Here is a 13,540-nt window from a genome sequence, read left to right on the forward strand (position 1 = left end):
TTAGAAGAAAAATTTCTACAAATTTATCATAACTGAGATTCGAACCATGAATACTTGAGTGACAACTTGAATGTTCTACCACTGTACCATTACCCGGGAGCCTTTTAAACCTATAAAAGGCATCTTGAAACACTTGAATTATATTACAATTATCGGCTAGAAGGTTGCTAGTCATGATGTTGAGTTACATTAAGTGATTCATTGCTTATGATGTTGAGCTATAACAATATCTCATTCAATTCATACTTATATAGAGGCTTATCTCATTGTTCCATTTAAATCGTTAGATAAGTGGAGTTAATTAATAGGCGAATAAAAAAATTGTCTATCTAATATTAAAAAATATCTATAAAATTTGAGTTATTTGATATACAATTTAATTATAAATATATACGTTTAGGACTGCAATTTACCTTTTCAACCCGGAGTCCTCCGAACGATGGTAAAACGCGTACGCCGTGCCAGCACGTCGTCGAGGCCACCTCGGCTCGGGACCATCCGAGCCATTAGCTTTGGGTCACGAGCCACACCTGACAGCTCGAGACAGTCTGTCTTCAACCAGCATCCAACAAACCCCACCCCTCTCTTTCTCCCCCATCAGCTCTGCAGCCCCCAACTCAGGTCTGCTGTACCCCTCGTGCCCCTCGTCCTCCTCTTCTCTCTTACTCCGTCCGCCGGCTCCCTCAGCCTCCCTCTGCCTCCCTCGAACCCGTTTGCTGCTCGCCGGATCAGCCTTCTCAGCAACGCGAGCTCCATCTGGAAGACTGGAACCCCCCTCCTTTGACGGAGTTGCCCTCCAGGTTTACGGCTGTTCCTGCACTTAGATTCGCCTTCGATCTCACTGCAGATTGGTCGTTTTCCTCTTAATAACGCAGTTAGTAACTTTTACCTTTTCTATTTATGTATGCCGTGATTGAGATGTTGTACCTGTCATCTCAGTTTGAATCTACGTCCGGAAGTCGTTTATTCGCTTCGGATCTCCATCTTTTAGAGTTAAGGAAGTTTCCGTTGAAGTTGATCGGCTATTTAAAAGTTCTCAATTTGTGATTTTGTTGATACTGCAATACCACAATTTGCTGAATATTTACTCTCAATTTCCAAGTTCGTGATACAGCGTGGAGTGGTAGACTGGTAGTTGAAAGGTGTACGCATGAAAGAGTTTAGTGTTACTCGATAAAGAATATATTGCTAGCTGCTTGATGTTGGATGAGCTTCAATTTGGTTGATGATTAGCCTGTTTTAGCTTTCATTTCTTTGCTCACCCCAAGCAGCCCAATATCACCTGCCTCACGGCAAGATACAGGCAAGTAAATCACGGGGAACATTTCGCCTTAGCTTAGCAACCCTTTGCATGAGGGAGGTCAATCATCCAACGGGGTCATTTTGCACTCATTGAGAATTGATCCCAAGATCTATTGGAGCAGACATTCATGCTCCAATCGTGGGGCCAATTATCTGTGTATATGATTAAATGTGATGTGGGATACAACTTGATCATTTGGATAATCTCATCAGCTATTAGTGCAGTTTGTCATAATGTTAGAGTTGCATAATGAAGGGTGTCAAGAGCTTGTTAGAAAACCGTTTATGTGCTATGGACATTGTTGTCCTTTTCAAGCTATATTTTCATGGTGAAGTTTTTAGAAAAACTGAAGCTATTCTACAATAGACCTTAGATGAGTCTTGGTTATCTTGCAGACAGTGTGAACCAGTTATTGACTTTGTTCAACATAATCAGTGTGTTGGATCTTTGCTGAAGCATCTCGATGCATTTACCTTGGGCTCTTGAGTCTTGATGCTAGGAGAGAGCAACACACTGATATAATTGCAGTCAACTTTTAGAGGTCGTTCAGCATTCACTTATCCTTGTGCAACTAAACACCTAGAGAAGCATATCTTCTAGCAATTCTTTGTTCTTTAATGGATTGAGTATTGAATTATTGATATAACTGGCTTGTTTTTTTTGTTACATATCCTTAATTATATCAACTTTCTTGGCATCCTACTTATCTAGAAGCTTAAACTTTTTTAGGTGTCTTCACCCTAGAAATGCATGTGCTGGATTGACTATCGGACTCCTCGAAGTTGTTAATATGGCAAGTTGCAATTATTTAGAAAACGTTTATGTGCTATGGACATTGTTGTCCTTTTCGAGCTATATTTTCATGGTGAATTTTTTAGAAGAACTGAAGCTATTCTACAATAGACCTTAGATGAGTCTTGGTTATCTTGCAGACAGTGTGAATCAGTTATTGACTTTGTTCAGCATAAATCAGTGTGTTGGATCTTTGCTGAAGCATCTCAATGCATTTACCTTGGGCTCTTAGGTCTTGATTCTAGGAGAGAGCATGCTTGGAATTTGTGCTTCGTGTGATGCTCCTGACCAGATCCAGTACTGATGCATTTGATGTGTTGACCATTTCCCTTGTCATTCTGTTTGATGTGTTGGCTATTCTATGCTTATACCAAGTTATCTATTTACGCATACGGATCCGGCAACAATATTATATCCAGCTTAGTTTTTTTAATGGGCCTTGGGTCGCACGGATTTTTCTAGTTTTAGTTGCAATTTGGTGGAGCTTAAGTGAAGTTGCTAGGCTAAGTTTTCTGAAAGGAAGGCTCATATCCACCTTAACATGGCAGAGAAGTGTGTGCAAGATCTATATCCTCTTCAACCTTGGGTTTTCAGAGCCTTCTGTCTTTCTCACACTCGTGTTCCTTCTACGTGCCTCCTTGCAGAAGAGGGATTCGGGCACTCTAAGCCAAGGATGGAACAAAAAAACCATTGGCTATATCTTTCTTTACTGCCTTCCAATTTTTGTGTTGCAACTTATCCTGAATTTTGCTGGACCCAGGCTGTTCAACGAGTCCAAGAGTAGTGGAAGGTTAAGGAAGGACAACTACTTTACAAAAACTAGTGTTCTGGTTGGAGATGATTATGTATGCACTTATCCTCTTTTTAGCACTATTGTTCTAGGGCTTTTTCATGCAGCCCTGATTAGCTACGTTGTCTGTATTGGAATTCGTGTGTACATATCAGTGATCAACAAACACCTGCTTCGAAGGCTCTATTGGTTGGTGCCCTCGATTATTATTTCTCTTCCCGTGAGGGTGCTCCTCCTTGGATTCTCTATCATACCTCAACCCGGCAGCGTGGGATATGAACTGATCGTTTTCTTGGCCTTCTTGATCATGCTGTTTTGTGCAGTGATTGGAATCATTATATTGGTCTACTTGCCGGTGACAGATTCTATGGCCCTCCGAAACTTAGAGGAGAGACAGATGTTAGAGGTACCATATGATGATTATTACAATGACAGTGCGTCATTCGTGGCTAACCAGAGCTGCCGAGACACCAGGAGGAGCTCTGATGTTTCTACCAAGCCCGGATCAGTATCCTTCAGGACGATGATCAAGGATGACCTTCCTGGCCCAGATGGCTTTGATGATATGAGCTTGTCGTTTCCAGCTACTCTTCATATTGGTTCGCCCTCAGGTTCTTCTTCAATACCAGCTAGGTCCATGCTTCCTCTCAAAGAAATTCCTAGATTCTAGGAAGAAATTTATGTCTACCATTGTACATTTATCTTGCAGGGCGTAACTATTAAAAGCAGTTGTAGGTTGATCAAATTTTCTAATTTTGAATGCTATCTGGTAGCTTTGCAATGATTTTTCAGGAACATTCATCAGCTGGGCTCATTGGTCCAAATATGAAGCTATGATAAATTCTAATTCGTTTCATTGACTTTCATGTTATATTGCTATCAGGTACCTGTTCGAAGGGAACCGAGTTCAACAGGAGTACATCGGTCAAACAATTAACATCTGATGATTATTGTTGAATTCTTAATCATAAATAATACCCTTCGTATTTTTTATGTGAAGCCCTTCTTTTGTGATGATTATGTTTAATCCTAAATACCCTTCATGCCTTTCACGGTTTTCAATTTTGTTTTCTTTCAATTCTTAAGTACTGATGTAATCATAGTTTTAGCAATTGTACTCATCTGTCTTGCGATTCTTTAGATGAACTTGCGTTTTCTATGTTCTAATAGGGCCCGTTTCCCACTAACTTAAGTGTTAATGATTGTATTAGTAGCACACTAGGCAAGGGTGTGCGTATGTTGCAGCAGAAGAGTGATTGTTTTCGTAATCAAACAATTGGAGATCGTGGTTGAGGGTAATGAAATTTCGATAAAAGTTTTATGAATTTGAAAAATATATTCTGAAAATCTTTTTTGATTTTTCCGTAACGTCTTCTTTTATGTATTAAGTTTACTGTTTTTTATTTTATTTTATTATATTTGAAGTTCGTGGATTTTTTTTTTCTGGGGGGTAGATTAATGATAAGAAAGAGAAAAAATAATAAAGTTATAGAAAAGCAATCCTAATGTTATGTTTACTACGAAATACAGATGAGAAAAAGTATGGACCATACAAAAATAGAGATACTTTCCCTATTTGCATTTACATGTAAAAAAAATTAAGGTCTTAAATCTATCAACTGATTATTTTTAACTCTATTTTTCCTCTGAGAATCCTCTTTGCCTTCTTAGCATCGAGCAAGCTTCCCATTCCAGAGTCAATCCGGTCATTACCACCTCCTCCTCTCGCTCCTTAAAAACTAATGTCCTTTCCCTTAGCTTTGGGTCAGAGAGGCATGACGCCTCCGGTTCCAATCGGTTGATCACAGTAATGGAATCAACAAACCGCTGTCTAGTGCCCTCGTCAGTGTCGGTCCCCTTGAAGATGTCGCCTAAAGGACCTCCCAAGGCTGTCGCCCACAGGCGAAACTGGCATTGTACGAGGAAGATCCATAGAGCTTGTTGGTCAAAGCTACAGCTAAAGAGAGCGGTTCCTGGGTCAGGCCTGGGTACGAGACTCTTCCGTAAGACAAGGATATCTTCGAGCTTGGCCATTGGAAGATGAGAAGCAAGGAAATTGTGGCCATAGTTCTCGAATTGGATCAAAATACCTCCCCTTCCTTCCCTCCCTCTCTCTCTCTCTCTCTCTCTCCTTTGCTCGCTCCTACGGCCACAGCAAGGCTGAGCTTATGGTTTGAGTTGATACAGCGTGTTGTGAGTGGCTCCAAAGATAAGGTGGGGTCTATAGTCAAACTGTGATTAAAGTTACGGTGAGGTGGTAGTCCAAGTCAGAGTATATATATCCGAATGAACCACTTCTCAGAAGAAGGTCTCCCAGCATAAATCTGGGCGGCCCTAGAGTCGGTCGGGCATACGAGGTTTAGCTCCCCACTCTTTCAATGAAAGATTCTCATAAACCTGATCGGCCCGAGCGTCGATGGGACATACTGGTTCAGCTCTCCACTCCTCATAAACAATACCTCCAGACTCAGTTCATCATCTCTCCTGAGAACGACTCGCAGCCTATATTCGTCACACCCCAAGGCCGATCAGATCTCCAAACTTAGTTCCTCATCTCTTCTGGGTGTGACTCCCAGTTACAGTTGGTCCACATTAGGTCAACAAAAGGGATGAATTGCCCTGAAATTTAGCTTCAAACTTTCTTTTGCTTTCCACAAAAGAGGCACATGTTCAGACTTGTCTGGTTGCTGCTCCAGCTGCTTGGGTGATTCTCTGACCATCCAAAGTTGAGCTCACCCAAACCTAACTCTGACCTTCTCTCCTCGAACAATCTTCTGCTCAGGCTTCTCATCCCTCGAAAGTGTCACGCGCGTCTTTCTCGTCTGCCGGTGTACTATTCTACAGTACCTTGTCTCTCGGATGCACCGAACCTGTCGATTCACTTTCCGTGTCATCCTTCCCACTAGCTGAGTCTTTCGCTCGACTTCTTGTGTTCCTAAGTTTCTTCACACTTAGACACAAGGATTAAATACAATAGGCCCTAACTTAACATAGTTGATCACATCAAAACTTACCTAGGGTATTTATAGCAACATCCGCCCGGTCTCAGAGTCGGTCGGACTGCCTCCAGGAGACAACATTGTCAAGGAATCGCAATAACCTATCGGAGAATAACGATTATCCACCAAGGAATATTCCGATACTCTGACATATACATGTAACAAAATCTTCTTGTAATGGTGGTTGTACATCTTCTATACCTGATATTAGACATTCTCAGCCTCATTATTGCAGAGGTTATAAAAGACAGTTCATATACATGTAACGTAAGCTTCTTCAGAAGATGACTGTACATCTTCCATCCCCCGACATATTCTGACACCAGACATTCTCTGTTGCCTCATTAATTGTGGAGGTTATGAGAGGAAGTATAAAAATGTGGTCCTATCCGTTGGCTAGATACGCTCACTTACGCAAATGCATCCAAAAACACTCAAATACCCTTATTTTACTGTTCTAATATTCATCTTCTTCTCCATTTTACTCAGCTACTATTATAACTCGAGTGTCAGAGTATCTGCGCCAATGACCCCCTCCCTGGTTATCGCTCTAGCATTCCCATTAGCTCTGTCAATGGTATGTGCAGGTCCACAGCTCCCAGCTCTCGGTCCGCAACTCCTGGTTCAAAGTCTCTTGTCCGTCAACATTCTAGCCACATCCTCGGTTCCTCCATCTACTCAACTTTCGGACAGGATCATGAGCAAAGTTTAAATGCACAAATAAGATAAGGAAACAAGAGGGAGTATTTTGTGGCCATAGTATTTTCACCGACATGGAGGCTGGTGAAGAGCGAAAGGGCCTTGGCATGCTCGTCGAGTGTGTGTGTGGTGAAAATGAGCAGAGATAGGGTGATGTCGTCAGCGTCGATGACCATGAGCTCGAGTTTGGAGTGAAAGGTCACCAGCTGTGGATTCCTTTGACTCCCTCTTTGGCCCTAGGGCATTGCACAGATGATGAGTGCATAACATCTCTGCGTAAAACTAAAGGTCGATTTCGAAGAACTGACGACCTGTGGTCACCCCACCATGCACCTAATTAACACCTGTGTACTTATATTTACCTCTCTCCATATCTATAGGATCGGTAGTAGAAGAGGTAAATATAGGATAAATAAATATAGGTATAGCACCTGCGGTCCACAAGTGCTCCATGGCCTTTGACGAGTAGACCCTAGTTGTCACCGTCGCTACCAGCACTCTCAGCACGGATCCGGCACAGCTTCTGTCGTCGGAGCAGTCTCCTCTCACCTCCTTCACCGCCTACTCGACTACGCAACACCCACATAGCCTCTCTCTGCACGCTGGCAGCCCAAGCGCCGCCTCCGTGGTGCCTCTCTCTCTCTCTCGGTCTGTCGGTGGCCAAGCGCAGCCTCCCCCAATACTGATTCGGCAAGTCCCCTAGCACAGAGCGGGCTACTATTGTCGCTATCGCTAATTTGTCTGTGTTCTGCTTTCGTTGTGTTCCGACCTTCGAGCTGATGCTATGTTCCGATCTTTGTATCGTTTGATCTGATTTGTTATGTTCCGGCCTGCGTGTCATTATTACTACCCGGTCTTCATGCCATTATTGTACCCTGGTTTGCGTGTCGTTTTTATCTGTCGGTCTGCGTGTCATCGTCATATCTCAGCCTATGTGTCTATATTCTATCTCGGCCCTCCCACCGCTGTGACATCTCGATTTATGTGTCGCTACTAGGTCCTAACCTACATGTCGTCTTCCAGATCTAGGTCGCATTCGGCTCCGCGTAGCCAGACCCAGCTCTGTATCCGACTCAGAGGCATCAACTCTTTCGGGCCGCGACAACTCGAGTAGCATCCCGACCAACTCACCTATCCACCCGAGGGCGCCCCCTGGGCCAGGAAACGTTCTCCGTACTCACTCTACATTCATTTCAATTATTATATGTCTTAGTCTGTTACTTATATACTCGTTGGATCTGCCTCAAGCATCGGGGTACCAGGGACCGGGGCAATCCGGTCGCTGGCTGCAGGTAGCATTGATCAGAGGACTTCTGATGACTTGATCAACATAGAAGTCATCTCAGCATACCCCCCCCCTCCTCCAAGACATCGTGATTCGATTAATATTCCATCTATCTCATCCAACAGTCCGTCTGATTTAAATTCCGGATAGGATCACTAAGTATAACCTTGCCTTAAGGTTTGGAGCTGCAGTAGTTATTAGCAAGGTGAATATTAGAACTAGAACAAGGAGGCATACTTTTAGTATTTTTTTATTTAAATATTTAACTATATCTCTGACTACAAATGTTGATAACGCTTACAAATTATATTGGGTATAGTTAGACAACATGTTCCCTTTTTCTTGTTGGTGATTTACTGGTCTGACCAAGCAATGATCCTATTATGAACCTGAAAAAGAAAGGAATATGATTATGTAAGGGCAATCTCTACCTTTCAAGATTTCAACACAACCATTTTGTTATGTAAAGTTCTCATTTACACATAGTAGCTCACTCAATGAGTTGGGTGCAGGGACCTAATATCCCATTTCATGGTCCAACTAACACTGATTTAGTTGGTGCTTTAGCTTGTCACCATCTAAAGTGATTTGCAATTTAATGTCCTTTGTGTTTAAAATAATATCAGTATCGGTTAGTAGTAATTTGATGTTTATCCTTCCAGTCATTCATGTGAAATTGGCAGCCATCATAATATAATGGGTAATTTCAATCGGCATCCACCAAAGTCTGACTAACACAAAAAGTGTGGCAGAGTGCATAAAATTCCTGTCAGTGCTTGGTGTTGATGCCATGATTTGCAATTAAATATCTAATACAAATGTTATGTAGACAACATTTTGCTTGCTCATTAATTGAAGAGTTGAGTTTTATTCCTTAAAAATCTTTGCCTTCTTTGTTGTCTATGAAGAATTTTTGTTAACATCAATACATTCTGGTGAACAATTTCTATGACATTATATATTGCAACAATCTTCATGGTTGACTAACTGTTTTTGGAGAGATAAGTCATTGAGCTAGCTGTTGGACTTTGCCATGTTTTTACTTTCGTTCTTCTAATTATACCAATGCGAATTTGATTATTTTTTATTATTTCAAGTGTTTTAACTGTATTCTGTGCATTCAGTAGCATGATCACAGTTACTCCTTTGAAGTCCATTTAATGATGTGCCTTCCATTTCAGCTTCTGGGCAGGAAGGTGTGAGATCAACAATGGACGATGCGGGAAGAAAACTCAGGATTGAAAGACATTCTGCAATTGTGTGGTAAGCAATGGGATTAAAACTAAGCACCTGAATAAACAACTTGCAGGATGAGGGATGTAAATGCAGAATCTCATTTTATTTGCTACTTTTTTTTAATAAAAAATAAAAAATCTTTTCTTTAACTATTATATTCTTGTGCTAGTGGGATGCAAATTACTAAAGCACTGAAAATACAGATGGAGATGTAAAAACGACTTCAAGAACAATTAAAGGTAAGTTCCATGTACACTATGAAAAGATATATGATATTTATGTTGTCTTTGTTTTTTGTAAATTTCTAAACGTTTCAGGAAATGAGATGATCATTGATGGAGGATTACATGGAGCAACAACTACAAACTATGTGGCACTGTATCCGAACCTCAGGGTGTGACTAGGAAATACTTCAATGATATATTGCAATGAGAAGGATACGAGTAACCACGCTAAGGACGAAGAACTAGCAAGAAAGCTTAGCAATTTAAGCGAGAAGATGGTTAAAGCCAATGAATAACGAACATTTAAGTCAAGAGAATAAGTAGCATCTACCAAGATCCTTTAAGTTCATGCAATAAGGTGTAGTCAAGAGGAGTAGTTTTGAGTCTCCTAATAAAAATTTCTTTATCTGCTAGTAATTATGTTTGTTACAGAAGTGTAAGGATGATAATTTGTATACTTATCTTCGTTATTTATTTAATAATATATTGTTGATTGAAATAGATTTGGTTTTTATTTATCTTCTATTTGTCTTTGGTATTAAAACACAATAGTTTAAAACTGTTGTCTATCATGCTCAAAGACTAATTTTTAAACGTTGTGAAATTATTTGTAGGTATCCCGAGGTGGTTTTGATGTGGTCAATTGAGTTAAGTTGGGTCCTGTGTATATTTGATGTCTTGTGTCTAAGTGTGTAGGAACTTAGTAGCACAGGAAGTCGAGTGAAAGACACAGCTAGCGAGAAGGACAGTACGAGAGAGAGCTGACGGGCTTGGTGCGTCCGAAGGACGAGGTGTTGCGGAAGAGTATGCTGGCAGACGAAAAGGAGGTGCATGATATTTTTGAGAGACGAGAAGCCAAAGTGGAAGCTTGCACAAGGAGAATGCCGGAAAATATGTTCAGGTGAGCCCTATTCCGGATGACCGAAATCGCCCAAGCAAATGAAACCAAAACGGAGGAGAACCGGGCAGTCAACAAAATGTTGATTATCCAGGCGCCCGGACCACCCTAGGCAGCCCAGGGTGCCTCCGCAAGAGCCTGCGTGAGCAAAGGCATTCGGGTTCCCGGACCAGATAAATTTTATCTTTGCCGAGCTGTTGCGACGTAGATAAAATTTAATCCACACCCAGGTGCCTGAATCCCTTTCAGGCGTCCGGAGATGCCACGTCAACAAATAATCAGATTCGACCAACAGGCTATAAATAGAACTCTGATCTCAGTAGTTCAGACAATCACTTGTACACGAATTACTTTTCTGTTCTACTACTTTATTTGAGAGCTACCAACATTATAAGAAGCTACTCCGCCGAAAGGAGAATTCTAGTTAGCTTTTCATAGTCTTGGATTAACAATCTTCTGAATATAAATTAAATAAATTTTGTGCCTCTTTTATTAATTAATTTATTATTTCATTTTATACAACTGTTTGAATTATTTCAAAAGATCAAGAAATGTTTGATTTTATTTTTCAGGGTAATTCACCCCCTCTTACCGGTCACACGGGTGCTAACACTGTTATCTTTGGTATTAAAAGATAACAATTTAAAACTATTGTCGTTGAGCTCACTTTTAACCATAGTGTTAATTATAAAAAATTTTAAATTACAAAAATAACAAATTTTACTCAATTTGCTTACTCCCGACAACTCGTCTCTTGATCTGAAGAGTTATAACTCTTCAGATCTCATCTTGATTTCAGCCGTTAAATTACAACATTTAATCCGACGCTTCAGATCAAGCCTTCCTCTTCAACGCCAGATTAGAATCCGACGCTCCAGATCGCATCTAATCTGTCCTCATCTTTGATCCGACGATCACCATCTGTTCGCCCAATCCAATCATTGCTCTCTACACAGTTACATGCCACATAGGCACTGCCACGTCACCACCACGTCGAAGTGCAAAGTGCGCCAACAAATAGTAATCAATAGTAATCATAAGTAAGATTCTTGTAAAGTTGTTACTTTCTTTATATTTGCTTCTATATATTTAATTTCTTATTGTATTAGTTATTAAAGAGTTGAAAGAGATTTACCCGTCTCCTGGAGGTATCCGAGAAGGAGAAGGCTAGTGGTGGTAAATTGCTAATACCAAGTGCAAAGTGTTGTATATATGACTTCAAGTTTAATTAAGTATTCCGTTACACATTTAAATGATGATCCCGCAATTGAGACAAAGTAATGAAAACTATTCACTCCTCTCTAACTCGTAAAGTCCTAATATTATTTATCAAAATAATATCATCTATAAATAATATGCATCATTTACGATAATTAAAACACACTAAAAAAAATAAATAAAATAATCAAGATTCAAATGTCAAATGCTATAAATATTTTAAAGGTCAATTTTTTACCTCTAAGTGTGCATAAAGTAAGTAAAGACTATCTATCTCTAAAATTAATAGATAAAATCTAAAATTAATCAGATAAAATTTGGACATCTAAATTATTAAAAAAAAATGCTAATTAAGTAGTATTTATCTAATGCTTAGTGCCCATACGGACATGAGTTTTTCAAGTCCCGAACATCATATTAATATAATGCAAATGTACAAGATTCTATTACAAGATCTCCCTTTGATTTTTGCCTTTATCTTGTCTCCTCTTCCACACAACAGCTTGCTGCCTGCTTTAGCGCATTTGGTATCCACTGTACCATGGGAGTACCCCTCTCTCTCTCAACCTCTCCTGCAATTAATAAACTATATATTTTTTATGGGCATCCCTAAGTCAATCTGACGATCAAGTATAAATTGACTCCATAATTTATTTTTTTTCACATAATTTCAGGACAGACTATGAAAGATACATAAAGTAAGTGTAATTATCTTTTACTATAATAAACTATATACATGTGACCCTTGAACCCAAGATACAGATACTACGACTTTTTAATTTTTTTTAGATATGTAAGAATTGAATTTAATGGATGAATTGACTTCTTAATGGACAGTTGACCTAGGAAGATTAGGCCGATGAGTAGTCTATTGTGAGTGCTTTCTGATTTATCCTAATGATCGATAAAAAATTTTCATGGAACCAAACTGATTATCTCTAAAATTAATTTACATAGTGTCAACTAAAAATAAAAAAAATTAACTATATATGCGAGGAATGAAATCCCTCCCTCCTCCCATGAGCTCATATCTTCTCTGTGTTGATCTAGGAACAGGTTGATAGGAGCGCTGAGACGAACGAATCATCTTTTGGCATATAGTCAAGTCAATCATCATTCTAAAACCTTTATGCCACCAATCAAGCTGCTTTGTCCTAGGAAGCAATTCCCATCCCACTTCTGAGCCTTTTCCTCCGACTCTGAAAACCTGTCCAACAATGACAAGTCCAATAATTTCTTCCAGTACTGGAGCTTAAAAGTATAGCAGAACTAAGCTTTCCCCATGGTTTTAATGATGAAAATGAGATCTCGACTGGCCCATTCAGATCATCGAAGTTAAGAATCGCTAGCTCTAGGTGCTCGATCGTCTTGTCGATCAGACATGTATAACTTACTTTGGACAATAATTAACTTCAGCTTCTATATATATATATCGCTGCTTCTGCAAGAAGACTGATAGCTAAGAAGAAAAATATTAGCTAAAAGGAAGAATAATCAATGTTCTTAGGTTTGATTAGACACCACGCACCAAGATGCGTTCTTTTATCAAAAGGATTGGAGGAAGGGGATTCCTCCCATCCCATGTATTAATTTATACTTTAGCCTCTGCATGATTCTTGTTGTCATGGCTGAAAGCACAAACCTTAAAAATTAGGAGGGCCTTATTTAAGGGACACCCTTTTTGATTTATTACGATCAAAAGGGTACTTGATCCTGTGTCAGTATATTTTTACTTTCGAAACTATCTTTATTTTTGAAGTTGTTGTCTCCGTTATATAATTCATAATTATTACAACATAGATACTTAACTCTAATTAACACTAATAAATTATATTGTAACAGTTAAGAATGTAAGTACTTCATCTCTGATCTATAATTCTATATTGTAACTATTAAATTTTATAGTTCTTCTAATATGGATGTTTCATCTCTAACCAATATAGATTAATTATGAAAATCACAACGGCTATAATTATATAGTAGTTACAAAATCAACACGTCTTGTTCAAATAAAAAAAGGATACCATGCATTTTGAGTTTTGCTCATAATCAATGACTTCCTCACATGCCTGTCACAGTGGATTGGATAACAGTCA

At 39.5% G+C, this 13,540-nt stretch overlaps 1 protein-coding gene across 5 annotated transcripts; it reads left to right on the plus strand.

The window, feature by feature from the left end:
* Positions 1 to 579: 579 nt before the first annotated feature.
* Positions 580 to 4,025, plus strand: LOC121970825. Of its 5 annotated transcripts, none has more exons than XR_006109020.1 (2): positions 580 to 874; positions 3,769 to 4,025. XR_006109020.1 is itself a non-coding variant. In XM_042521796.1 (2 exons), the coding sequence occupies exon 2, from the start codon at positions 2,374 to 2,376 to the stop codon at positions 3,553 to 3,555; it is 1,182 nt and encodes a 393-aa protein (XP_042377730.1). In that variant the 5' UTR covers positions 580 to 874; positions 2,033 to 2,373; the 3' UTR covers positions 3,556 to 3,669. The 5 variants fall into 5 exon arrangements, 4 of the variants coding, with proteins under 4 accessions (XP_042377730.1, XP_042377732.1, XP_042377731.1 ...); XM_042521796.1 differs by lacking the exon at positions 3,769 to 4,025 and adding an exon at positions 2,033 to 3,669; XM_042521798.1 differs by lacking the exon at positions 3,769 to 4,025 and adding an exon at positions 2,236 to 3,669.
* The last annotated feature ends 9,515 nt before the right edge of the window (positions 4,026 to 13,540 follow it).

This window comes from Zingiber officinale, chromosome 4A (assembly GCF_018446385.1).
Source record: "Zingiber officinale cultivar Zhangliang chromosome 4A, Zo_v1.1, whole genome shotgun sequence".
Taxonomy (NCBI): domain Eukaryota; kingdom Viridiplantae; phylum Streptophyta; class Magnoliopsida; order Zingiberales; family Zingiberaceae; genus Zingiber; species Zingiber officinale.